At 39.2% G+C, this 12,414-nt stretch overlaps 1 protein-coding gene across 4 annotated transcripts in view; it reads left to right on the top strand.

Annotated features, from left to right (window-relative positions):
• Positions 1-12,414, top strand: part of ryr2a (ryanodine receptor 2a (cardiac)) — a 98,766-nt gene that overhangs the window by 56,024 nt on the left and 30,328 nt on the right. For all 4 annotated transcript variants that reach the window (XM_052070953.1, XM_052070951.1, XM_052070952.1 and 1 more), the window contains exons 55-77: positions 184-324; positions 899-1,062; positions 1,371-1,449; positions 1,549-1,638; positions 2,120-2,248; positions 3,089-3,166; positions 3,303-3,378; positions 3,495-3,618; positions 4,351-4,466; positions 4,639-4,703; positions 4,849-4,970; positions 5,213-5,262; positions 7,037-7,097; positions 7,423-7,661; positions 7,914-7,995; positions 8,491-8,621; positions 8,829-8,956; positions 9,052-9,244; positions 9,970-10,052; positions 10,674-10,831; positions 11,649-11,736; positions 11,819-11,911; positions 12,089-12,259. In XM_052070953.1, coding sequence (XP_051926913.1) covers positions 184-324; positions 899-1,062; positions 1,371-1,449; positions 1,549-1,638; positions 2,120-2,248; positions 3,089-3,166; positions 3,303-3,378; positions 3,495-3,618; positions 4,351-4,466; positions 4,639-4,703; positions 4,849-4,970; positions 5,213-5,262; positions 7,037-7,097; positions 7,423-7,661; positions 7,914-7,995; positions 8,491-8,621; positions 8,829-8,956; positions 9,052-9,244; positions 9,970-10,052; positions 10,674-10,831; positions 11,649-11,736; positions 11,819-11,911; positions 12,089-12,259 — 2,661 coding nt within the window. The remainder of the gene's footprint in view (positions 1-183; positions 325-898; positions 1,063-1,370; positions 1,450-1,548; positions 1,639-2,119; positions 2,249-3,088; positions 3,167-3,302; positions 3,379-3,494; positions 3,619-4,350; positions 4,467-4,638; positions 4,704-4,848; positions 4,971-5,212; positions 5,263-7,036; positions 7,098-7,422; positions 7,662-7,913; positions 7,996-8,490; positions 8,622-8,828; positions 8,957-9,051; positions 9,245-9,969; positions 10,053-10,673; positions 10,832-11,648; positions 11,737-11,818; positions 11,912-12,088; positions 12,260-12,414) is intronic.

The following is a 12,414-nucleotide window of genomic DNA, read 5'->3' as shown; positions in this document are numbered from 1 at the left end:
AATGGGGGAAAATAGGACAAAAAAAGGAAAAGGAAATTCAGAAACAATAAAGAATGTGTGAGTAATCACGATTAATTTTTTAGTTCATTTGAGTTAATTATGACAGTTCCATTTTTAATTAGATTAAATATTTTAATCGTTTGACAGCTCTAATATACATATTTTTAATTTTTTTTCCAATAGCTTTTGACCAATCACTTTGAGCGTTGCTGGAAGTACTACTGCCTGACCGGAGGTTGGGGCGGTTTTGGTGCCTCGTCTGATGAAGAACTTCACCTTTCGAGGAAATTATTCTGGGGGATATTTGATGCTCTCTCACAAAAGGTAAGCAGAAATGTAGTATTTGGGTTAGAACGCGGGTAACCCCGGGCTCTTGACCGAGTTTTAGCACGTTTACACGGACTTTCAAAACTTGAATATCGTCGTTTTGAAGGATTAGACTTAGAATTGGACATAGCTGGACAATTACGTTGCCCTGGCGCAGGGAGACGGAAGAAAAAAAAACTGGTTACTTTTGAAGGAGACCACATGGGACAAACGGCTAGTGGACAGGAAGGCGGGCGGGCAGGCAGCCGCAACTCCTCACTCGGTTTTGCACCTGGCTGGCTTCACTCTGTTCACAGCAGAATCGTCGGTCAAGGTGTTAGGGGGTGAGGAATAATCATCAAGAGTCTTGTTTTTGACAAAGAAACTATATGATTTCATGCCACAGATGCATTATTTGCCTTGAGGGTTGTCATTGTGAAGGACTATGTGCTAAAATTGATCAGCTTTCTGAAATATTCTATTAAAGAGTATATTGCTCCATGCTACAGGACTCGACCAAAAGCATGGACGTGAATCAAACTAACATAAAAGTCATTTAAATGATGATACGTGTGTGTCTTTGTTTGTTCAGCCATATGACCAGGAGCTGTTTAAGGTTGCGTTGTCATGCCTTAGCGCAGTGGGGGGAGCTCTTCCTCCAGATTATATGGAGTCGAAATACATGGCCATGATGGACAAACAATCGTCGATGGATTCTGAAGGAAACTTCACTCCACAGCCTGCAGACACTGCCAAGTATCTATATTTTGTATTTCTATTCATCGTTTTGAATGACTGTCGCATATGAGGGGCCGTTAGGGACACAATTCTCACGCTTACGACTGAAATGTTGCGAGACACACTCGTGAAATTTCTGTTGCTCATTAACACCACTAAAGTGCGCTCATGGACAGTACACATGAGTGAAATGTTGTTTTGTCATCAACACGACTGAAATGTGCTCATGCACAATGCCGAAAGGTTCTCATACTCACATCTAAAACACTTTCCAAACAAGTTCCTAAGTTTTATTCCAACGATTGCTCTTGTTTTGTCTTTCATAGTGTGTCTGTCCCGGAAAAATTAGACAGTTTCATAGCCAGATATGCAGAGCATAACCATGAGAAGTGGTGTTTGGAAAAGGTAAATATAATTACATTCATATTCCTTATAATTAAATTAAGTAAATGTTTAGATGATTTGGCATATCCCCCCTCCCACCCCACATTTTTTTCCTTCCAGTTTTCCAATGGCTGGTCATATGGGGAAAACACATGTGAAATAACCAGGCGGCACAATTTATTGAAGCCTTTCAAAGCACTCTCTGATAAGGTAATGCACATCTGCCTCCGCGTCCATTTTATTATTTTTTTTAATGACCAAAGTGTGCAAAAACGGTGTACAATGATATTGGAAATCATATGTTCACACCGTGTGTACCCATGATGTTGATCGACTCGATAATATAGCACGCATTCGTTATTGTGGTTTACCATTTGATAATAACACTGTCAACATGTCAGCTCAGAAATACTGTATATAGTCAGACTGAACACTAATCTAATAACGTGGAGTTTGGGTTTTGTATAGTGTGTACCAGGTTTTTCAATTTTGGAGTATGAGTCAATGGATGCTGAATATAAAAGTGCTTTTGTCTGAAAAATAGTTGTAGAATGGCCGGAAAAGGCTTCAAAAGTCAATTTAAGTGTCAACACAGGATGTCACATGAAAATAATTTTCAAGGTGGAATCGCTCCATATTTCTGTATTTAGAGAAAACCTGATCTGGTCTCGTGTTGGTTTATTTGCTTTAGGATAAAGAATTCTATTGTTGGCCAATCAGAGAGTCTCTCAAGACCATGCTTTCCTGGGGGTGGAGTATCAACAGGATACGAGAGAGTGACCCTGCAGGCAAATCTAGGAGGATATCGCTTGTCAGCCAGGTACACATTTTCTGAACGTTTCCAGGACATTTATAGCTTGTGTAGTATGTTAGACAAAATAGTACATCCAACAATACTATTACATACCCAGCGCCAACGTGCATAGTCATCATATTTTGCGCCTTGCATGGTTTCCATTCAGCCATTACTTGGGTGTTTAATCCTTTTTCACATTTTGAGGGGACTTCTTACTTTGCTTTTTTTTTCTTACCGTATTTTCCGCACTAAAAGGCGCACCTAAAAGTCTTCCATTTTCTTCAAAGCTCACAGCGCCTTAAAATCCGGTCGCCTTCTGTATGGTCATTACGGTAATATGTCGACCCCAAAATGGCTCCTTGCTGGAGACAACAATTGCAACAACAACAATTGCCAGTGTTTCAGCGGGCTCTCCAGATTCAATATTGGTGACTTCAACATGCTGGTCACACGTTGGTCCAATAGATTTGTCATCTCCACCCCCCTATTGAGCTTCACATAAAGAATTGAGGATCGACTACTTGAAACAACCAAATAAACACATATGCTAACAATCGCTGAGCCTGTTCGATGCTCTGTGAAAGAAAAAATATCTTTCTCTGACTGATTGCTTCATGTGGCTTCAAGAACAATAAAACACTCACAAAAAAATCTGTCAACCGGATGTGTTATTCAAAATAATGTGAGCCTTTAGAACAGTTGCCTGTGATTGACTGTTGACCAGAGTGTTGTCTGGATTTCGCCCCAAGACATGTTGGATAGGCTCCAACGTCCTGCGACCTTGAACAGGATAAGAAAGTTCAGAAACTAGATGAATTAAGAAAAGCTGTTTTAATACCAAAATAATCATCTTTTGTTCCTCAGCTGTCCTTTGAAGGAGCTCAGTCTTTCAATCCGAGACCCATTGATATGAGCAATGTTACTCTGTCCAGAGACACACAGGTACACTTAACTTTTTTCTTTTTTTTTTAAACATGACATAAGTGCACGCTGATACCAATAAACTACTCAATTTGTTATGAGAATTGAAGAATGATGGTACCTATGCAATACAACAGTCCAATGCTGTGTTTTGCAGTCAATGGCGGAGCTGCTTGCAGAGAACTATCACAACATCTGGGCCAGGAAAAAGAAAATTGAGCTCGAAGCCAAAGGTGTGGTTTTGAAAATAGTGTGAATAAGTTTCAATTTGATGTATTCTGCCAAGCTCATATATTTTCACAGATACATTAGAGTGCTTGTTATCTTATTTCTTGTCTCTGTATTCCAGGTGGAGGAAATCACCCCTTATTGGTGCCCTTTGATACACTGACTGCCAAAGAGAAATTAAAAGACAGACAAAAAGCGCAAGATGTCCTGAAGTTCCTCCAGATCAATGGTTACATTGTGTCAAGGTAGGAAATATCTTCATACCCACATGTGAAAGTTGGTATTATTAATCTCCAAACCCCTTCTCCGGATTTATTATTCAAAATGCAGTTTTGAAATGCCAATTCAATAAGACTCCCAAAAAAATCCTAAGCTACCTTCAGGATTTTCTGGTGGACAGGAGAACTCATCATCCCATCAATCACAGTAAATTGTCTTGGTCCTGAGGCAGCAAAGCAGCCCCAGACCATCACATTGACACCACCTTGCTTCACTGTTAGCATCATGTTCTTTTTAATTGAAAACTGTGTCATTTTTACATCAGATGTCCGCACATCTCCCAAAAAATAAAGACTCATCGGTCCACCAAATGTTTTTCCAAGTCTTGAGGATCATCAAGATGTCCTTTGGCAAATGTGAGGACGAGCATTTGTGGTCTTTTTGGACAGCAGTGATTTTCACCTGGGAACTCTCCCATCGATACCATTTTTGGCCAGTATCTTTCTTATGGTAGAGTCGTAATAGCTCAATAAATAATAAAGAAATTAGTGAAAATAAATTCAAGCTGAACCAAACAAATCAGTTTTGAAGCCATCGTCATCATCACAATATTGATGTAAAATATAAAACCAAAGAATAGAGTATTTGCCTTATGTACTGTGCCGACGTAGAGCTGGTCGCATTTTATGCTTCTGCTAAAATTCATGACAAAAAATATATATATATACCTGTCTTGAGACTTAGTTTATTGTTTTCAGAGGTGTGAAGTCACAGGAGTTGGACTCACCAGCCATCGAGAAACGATTTGCCTACACCTTCCTTCAGCAGCTCATTAAATATGTCGACCAGGCCCATGAGCTCACGATGAAGTTTGGTGAGACCCTTCCATCCTAATTGACAAAAGCCAAAAGCCTCATCCTTCTGCTTCATTCAGTTTTCGACGAGTTCACAAAGTTGTACATTGTAAAAGATGAGCCGATGGGGGGGAAAAAAAATGTGAATACAAGACGACATGTACCCATATTAGTCTTTGATTCTCTCTCTAGACATCGAAACAAGACAAAAGGGAGTAAAGAGTCCTCATGAACAGCAAATGAAGTTCTTTGGAAAGGTCAGAATTCAGAAGTATTTCATTCAACAACCCAGAAAAATAAAAAGAAAAAGAAAAAGGTTTACTCACGATGGTAGTAGAGCCTCGGAGTCCCCCCTCCAACACACACACACACATTTCTACCAATTGTAAATTTAATCCACAGGTCGTCTTGCCATTGGTTGATCAGTACTTCAAGAACCATCGGCTGTACTTCTTATCCACGTCCATTCATCCCCTAAGCAGTGGTGGCCATGCCTCCAACAAGGAGAAAGAGATGGTAACAAGGTAATTGTGACAAACAATTCCTGGAATGATAGCAGTGACAGGATTTGCCAAATTTCCATACTGCTACTTGAAATGTCAACTAGACATTGTCTGAATGTTGGAAAAAGCAATTGTTTGTCCAAGGAATTTGATTCTCATTCTCCTTTGTCTTTTTTACCTCTCGGGTGTCTCAGGACTGTTTTTTAATTTTTTTTTCTTCTTCCTTCCCTGCCTCTTCTTCCTCAATTATTATTTTTTTCTAGTCTTTTCTGCAAACTGGGAGTACTTGTCAGAAATAGGATATCCTTATTTGGTAAGAATGGTTTATAGCTATTGCTTGCACTTCTGATCACAAGCTCAAAGTCCCATCCAACCCCACCCCTCTTTGTTTAAAAAAAAAAGCCAGAGCTATATTTGGATTTGCATGAAATCAGTATAATTTGATTAATGAGTGTGGAAAGCATTTATAACAAACAGTAACAGAGTGATATCATACACCAAGCTGTGTGTATGCATGTGTGTGGGCGCATATACATTATGTGTTTAAAGAGACGTGATGTAATGAGAACCTTTTACTACACATTATTGTGTTTTATTGCATTTGTTATGCTTAAAAAAAAAAATCTTCAGGTCTTAACTCATTCACTCCCAAAGACGTTTTTAAACGTCTTTTCAGAGTTGGTCCAGAATTGGCTGGTACTGAATGAGTTAATTTTCAACGTTCCAGAAGGTGCCAAGAGAAGGCATTGTCTGTCTGTCTCTTTAAAAAGTTTTGGATATCATTGAGAAAGACAAGCTGGCTAATTGGAATGGTGTGGCTTGGGCATTATGATGGATCTGTTTCGTTCATGGGTGTGTGCAACGAATGGGGCGGATTCCTTTTCGGTCTGTCATGGTGGATCCTGTCACGGTGAATCGTTTTACCAGTTGATCTACATTCTCACCCTCACCTATCGTCATGAGCTGCCATCTTGACTCCTATCAGAATATGCAGATGCATGGATGATCGAGCCAAGAGGGCTTCATCATCGCCTACTTTTTTTGATTCTGTGTAAACTTCAAGATGTCTACCCACCTTATTCCTGAGGGCTCTCGTGGAAAAACGAATTATTGTGTGACTTCCGGAAAGAGACTTTAGATAAATGTGTTGCAGCAGGTTTTGTTTCACAGAGCGGTTTATTTTATTTTTTCTCACCCCCTTTTGAAAGTAATCAGAAGCCCCGATTGCATTGAGAAATATCTTGCACGGTGTGGGAACTTTTTGCGGTGTTGGTAGTTGTCCTAATAAGCAGACACAATTGAATTTGTGACTACAGAGCAATGCTTTGAACAACAGGCTGCCCAGATGACGAGAGAGTGTTGTTTTGACTTGCTAAAGCTTCCAGTGACTACACAGAATGAGCAATGCGAACAAATTAGTCTGACACTCGTTTGAAAAGACCTACAATATTGTACTTGTGCTGCTTCATTTTGTGGACAAAGCACATCGCAACACTTTTATTGAACTTTTTGCTAATCAGCATGCAATGGAACAAACCACTGGAAGAGATCTGCCAAGAGCCACCATAACATCAGGTAATGTTTTTATGTGAGGGAGAGACCGCAGTTAAACAAAGCCAAAAAACAAAAAAACGCTGGTTTCGCTATACAGGAAGTCGCACACCTATTTCGCCTACGCAAAGGCTCATGGGACGTAGAAACAAGGTAGATAGGTCTTTAGGTAATACCTTTAAAAGTAGAAAGAACTGAAATCATTGTACATATTTGTACCTTATTAACTCATTCACTCCCAAAGACGTTTTTAAACTTGGTCTAGAATTGGCTTTTCCTGAATGAGTTAATTTACTGTTGTTTAAAACATATTTTTTTCTTAGCGCTAAAAGGTATGCCTTGCCGTGAAATAGATATATTTTATTTAATGTATATGACGGAAGATATTTCTTTTGCTCCCACCATCCCCCACTCCTCAACAGCTTACATTTCTGATTTGTGCTCTGTGGCTGTCATGTCAAATTATTTGACGTTTTCTTCTTTTTTTTCCCTTCCTTTGCTTTCATTTTTTTCGGATTTCTCATTTCCTCTCTTAGGTAATAATGCCACATCCATCGTAAATTGCTTGCAGATACTGGGGCAAAGTCTGGATGCCAGGTAATGGGGAAAAAAAAGTTGATTATGAAATTGTGTTCGTACTTAGTATCTCACTTAACAATACAAGGCACTGTACCATATATATGAACTGGTGTTAAAATAACTGCAAAAAGAAGAGAAAACTATGTAGCCTATATATCACAAATGTGTCATAAGCACTTCCTTTCTGCCACTCACAGTCAAATCTTATCATATGTTCCCCTTGTGTAAGAGTTTATTTGCTTCCTTTGACTTTACGAATATTCTGGATTTGGATCAAACATCTTTGTCAATACAATGATCGATCACAAAAGTCAACAAACTAATTCAATGCTATCCTGTTCAGGACAGTGATGAAGACAGGCTTGGAATCAGTCAAGACAGCACTTCAGTCCTACTTTGACAGTGCAGCGGATGCTTTGGAGAAGACTCAAGAGAACTTGAAGATTGGTCAATTTACTCACAGCAAAGAACAACCCAGAGGAGTCCCTCAGATCATCAACTACACTACCTTTGGCTTGCTTCCGATCCTGTCCTCCTTGTTTGAACACATTGGAAAGAATAATTTTGGAGAAGATCTGATATGTGCGTACATCCATTTTTTCAACTTTGTTTGAATTTTAAACGTGTATTTTATTCATACAAATGGGACACAGATTTGCTCCTCTACGTTTTTTTTTGTACCTGTACATGCATATGCCAAGTTATACTTGTGAAAGTCAATAAAGGGAGTCAATTTGAAATTTGAAAATTAATTCTACAATTAATTTTTAAACAATGAATTACCCATGAATGTGAATTGATGAATTGAAATCTTGTATTTTTGATTCTGATTAGTCGACGAGGTCCAGGTTTCCTGCTACAGAATTCTCAAGAGTCTTTACTTTCTGGGAACCAATGAAAGCATATATGTTGAGAGGTATGTATGTCATAATCCCTTCAACCATAGTATGTTCATTTCTGTTCGCTTATTGAAACAAATCAATAGAGCAGGAAAAGAACTCTTGCCTTTTTGAGTTTGTTCGGGTATTTTATATCAAGCCTTCAAGGCTGTCGAACAGGGGGCGTCAATCCTGTTCCTCGAGGGCCACTGTCCTGCCTATTTTGCATTTCTCCCTCCTGCAACATACCTGACTCAACTGATCAGATAATCAGCAAGAGGTTGGATATTGATTCTGATTATTTGAATCAGGTGTGGTGCAGGAGGGAGAGATGGGAATCGAGGTAGGACAGCGGCCCTCGAGGAACAGGATTGAAGCCCCTTGCTGTATATGTAATTAAGCACCCATTGTAACAAAACTCTGTCATTTGTCTGCTCTTGTTGGACTCTTTCTGATAACCCACAGTTGCATACTTTTTAGGAAATTATTGATACATCATGCACTATTTTCGATTTGAAACTTGTCTTTTCCAGACATCGACCAGCATTAGGAAAATGTTTGGCTGCTTTCTCAACAGCCTTCCCGGTTGCCTTCCTTGAACCTCACATCAACAATTTCAACAACTTCTCAATCTACAACAGCAAAAGACCTAAAGACAGAACTGGTACAATTTTGCTGAAAACACACACACACACACACACACACACACGTATTGGTTGCGTAAAGAATGCAAGCAGTTGTGACAAAGCAGGCATTTTTTTTGTCTGTCTATTTTTTTTAAAGAGTGCTTTTAAGTGTGGCATCAAACGTACTTTTTGCGTTAATATTATTTGTGTGTGTATATATTTGAATAATCTGCTTTGCATTGCAGCTCTTGGTCTGCCAAGCCAGGTCGAAGATGTTTGTCCGCTGATTCCAAATTTAGACAGATCTCTGGAAGAAATCATTGAGGTGGCAGAGTCTGGCATGAAATATACTCAAATGCCTCATGTCGTGGAGGTACAGTATGTCATCAATTTTTTTCCCGACAACCGACCTCAAGTAAGACATCTACAACTACAACCAGCTGGTTTTTAATGTTTATATTCATGCAGGTGATTTTACCAGTTTTGTGCAGCTACATGTCTCATTGGTGGGAACACGGGCTAGAGAACAACCCAGACCGAGCCGACAGCTGCTGTACATCTGTGACCTCCGAACATATGAACATATTACTTGGAAACATCTTGAAGATCATCTACAACAATTTAGGGGTGGATGAGGGGGCCTGGATGAAAAGACTAGCGGGTAATCCGAATGACACCCCGAGGGTCGAGTTCATTCAAACATTGCATAACTTTTGCGTCTCGCGTATTCAAATAAGCTGATATGCACATATTTGGCGGAGAAATTGCCCTCCTCTCTACAAATGAACTTCGTTGATAAACAACATGTAATTCACCAACACCAGCGCTATATCCGCATGCATTTTGAGTCACGCAAATAACGTCTATAGAAAGCTGGTGGAAAATCGGCACTCCACTAGGCATTTTTGGGATATGGGAGGGAACTGGAGTACCCGGAGAAAACCCACGCAGGCACTGGGAAAACATGCAAACTCCACACAGGAAGGACAGCGGCCGCGTTTAAACCCTGGACCTCTGTCCTGCGAGGTGGACGTAATAACCAGTCGGCCACCGCCTTACTCATGCAATTATAAATCAAAAGGATTTGAACATGTTTAATGTACATGTAACATTTGGAAACATTTTGTTTTACTGACGTCAAATTAATTAACCAAATGTTTAATTCGATAATTAAAAGAGAAGCACACATAAAAACATGAAAAATAACATAGTTTATTTCACTAATAAAATTCTGCATTATTTCAATTTGAAAGAATTAATTAATTGCTTGTTAAATATATCTGATGAATGAATACATTTTTGTTAGTTCAAAAAACCCATCCTCATGAATACGCCGCTGGATTCCGCAAAACTGTTAGATAAATAACCCCTCTCTTTTTCCTTCAGTGTTTTCTCAACCAATCATCAGCAAGGCCAAATCCCAGTTGCTCAAGACCCACTTTTTGCCTCTGATGAAGAAACTTAGAAAAGTGAGTACTGCTTTGTGGTTTCATATGGAATAAAAAAAATTGTAAAAAAACAACTATTTTTGTTCGCGGGTATACTGGTAAAAAAATGATGCATTTTAACAGTCGAAACAAAAAGTCACTCATAGTAGCTCCTCATGGTAAAATCTTGCACACGTCTATCATTACAGGACCACACGAAAAAGTCTCAAAAACCTATTCACAAAGTCATCCATTTTTTATTAAAGCAGCCATTTTAAGTGTGGTTGCACAGATCACAATTTTCTGCCCGACCAACAATCTTTAAAATGCCTTATCCTGATTTTTGTTGATTTATTTTTATTTATTCATTTTTTTCATAGCCAACAGCATACTCCTTTGATGCTTGTGGGTTTTTTTCCTTTTCCACCCCAAGGAGTTGCCATGAAAAAATTTGGCAAGGACACCCGTTCATCGCTGCTTGCTGTTTTGATTTTAACCCCTTCAAGGATTACTACAGCTTATCATGTTATCGGGTGCATGAAAGGGTTCAATGTAATGCTCTCAATTGAATTTATTTACATTGAATGTACGCGAGGGTGACTGTCACGTTCAACGTTAACGATTTTTCGTCTGTGACTTTTTTTTCTTTGTCATAATATGTAGAAAGCAGAAGTTGTGCTGATGGATGAGGAGCAAAGCAAGGCAGAGGGCAGGGGTGAGATCTCAGAAACTGAGCTTCTCATCATGGACCAATTCTCAGTCCTTGTCAGAGACCTCTACGCCTTTTATCCCCTTCTCATCCGATTTGTTGACTACAACAGGTAAAATGTATTTGGTGTTTCTGACACATGAATGACTTGACTTTAAGTTGTATTTACTGTAATATTTATATACTACAGTGAAACTCCTCTATAACGAAATCATGTTTGCAGCAAGAAATTTTCACAAACGGGGGTTTTTCACTGTAGCAAATTTGATCTCAGATGTAATCACACACACACACACACTCACACACAAACGTATGTGTACTCTTTATTTTTATTCCAATCGTGCATTTAACTTATTTGACACTTCATATAGTCAATGTAGAAAGAAATTGTGAAATTTACGATCAGCATTCACTTTCACTTCCATCAATTTCTCGGATAATGTCTTTTATTTTGCTTCCTCCGTCTTTCCTTCTGATCACTTTTACACTCTCTTACAGCGTCAGAGCTCTTCTTGTCTTAGCTGCTTGACATCCAAAGGTCCGTTTTGTAGCCATTTTAGCAATGCAACGTTTGTGCTGCGTCTGAAACTAACAATAACAAATACTTCCTGGACCAGTGCGGTGGTTGCTGTTGCCATTTCCGAACGAAGCACTAGAGGCCGTTGTCGGATTAGACTTCGTTGTAGTGAATCTTGTCATGAGGCAAGAGCAGAGAAAAAGATTTCGTATAACGCAACAGGGTTTTTTTTTCGTCGTATTGGGGGCAGGAGAATGGGAATGGTGTTAATGCATGAAGATGTTTTCACACTAGGGGGGATTTCGACCATGTCGGTTTCGGTGTAGAGGAGTTTCACTGTACAAGCATTTCTCATGATTTCATGACTTAAAATCGCATTTGAATGTAATCAAATTTCTTAATATTCTGACAGGGCCACATGGCTGAAAGAGTCGAATCCAGAGGCAGAAGTGTTGTTCCAGATGGTGGCTGAAGTTTTTATCTTCTGGGCAAAGTCTCATGTAAGGCAGTGAAAACATGGCCTCACATAGGGCATCGCCCCACCCCTCCCTTAAAAGATAAAATCACTTTTCCCTAATACAGAACTTCAAGAGAGAGGAACAGAATTTTGTGGTTCAGAATGAAATCAACAACATGTCCTTCCTCATCTCAGATTCCAAGTGCAAAATGTCAAAGGTATGATATCCCACTTTTATAACCCAATTTATTTTTTAGTAACCAATTAATATACAGAGATTCACTGATGTCTCTGAAGGTTTATAATTTCTTGGCATATAGGGGCAAAATAATCAACTACAGGTATTTTTTCATTGTCTGTGTCTGTTATCCTCCTGTGGCCAAACTCCTCTCTAGGTCATAGTCTCATACCAGGAGAGGAAGAAGTTGAGGAGAAAGGGAGACCGATATTCAATGCAGACCAGTCTGATTGTGGCAGCGCTGAAGCGACTGCTGCCCGTTGGACTTAATGTTTGTGTTCCTGGTGAACAAGACCTCATTGCTCTAGCTAAGAGCCGATTCTCACAGGTATTAAAGGGAAAACAGCTTCCACCATCCATCCATCCATTTTCCAAACCTTTTATCCTCACATTACTCGTAAATCCTTTTTATTATTATTTTAAAATCTTCTGCTTCTATTGTAATTCATTTCCTAAATATGGCTTACAATTCATCACAATGGG

The sequence above is a fragment of the Hippocampus zosterae genome, chromosome 7 (genome assembly GCF_025434085.1).
Source record: "Hippocampus zosterae strain Florida chromosome 7, ASM2543408v3, whole genome shotgun sequence".
Lineage (NCBI taxonomy): Eukaryota > Metazoa > Chordata > Actinopteri > Syngnathiformes > Syngnathidae > Hippocampus > Hippocampus zosterae.
This window is presented reverse-complemented; position numbering and strand designations above follow the sequence as displayed.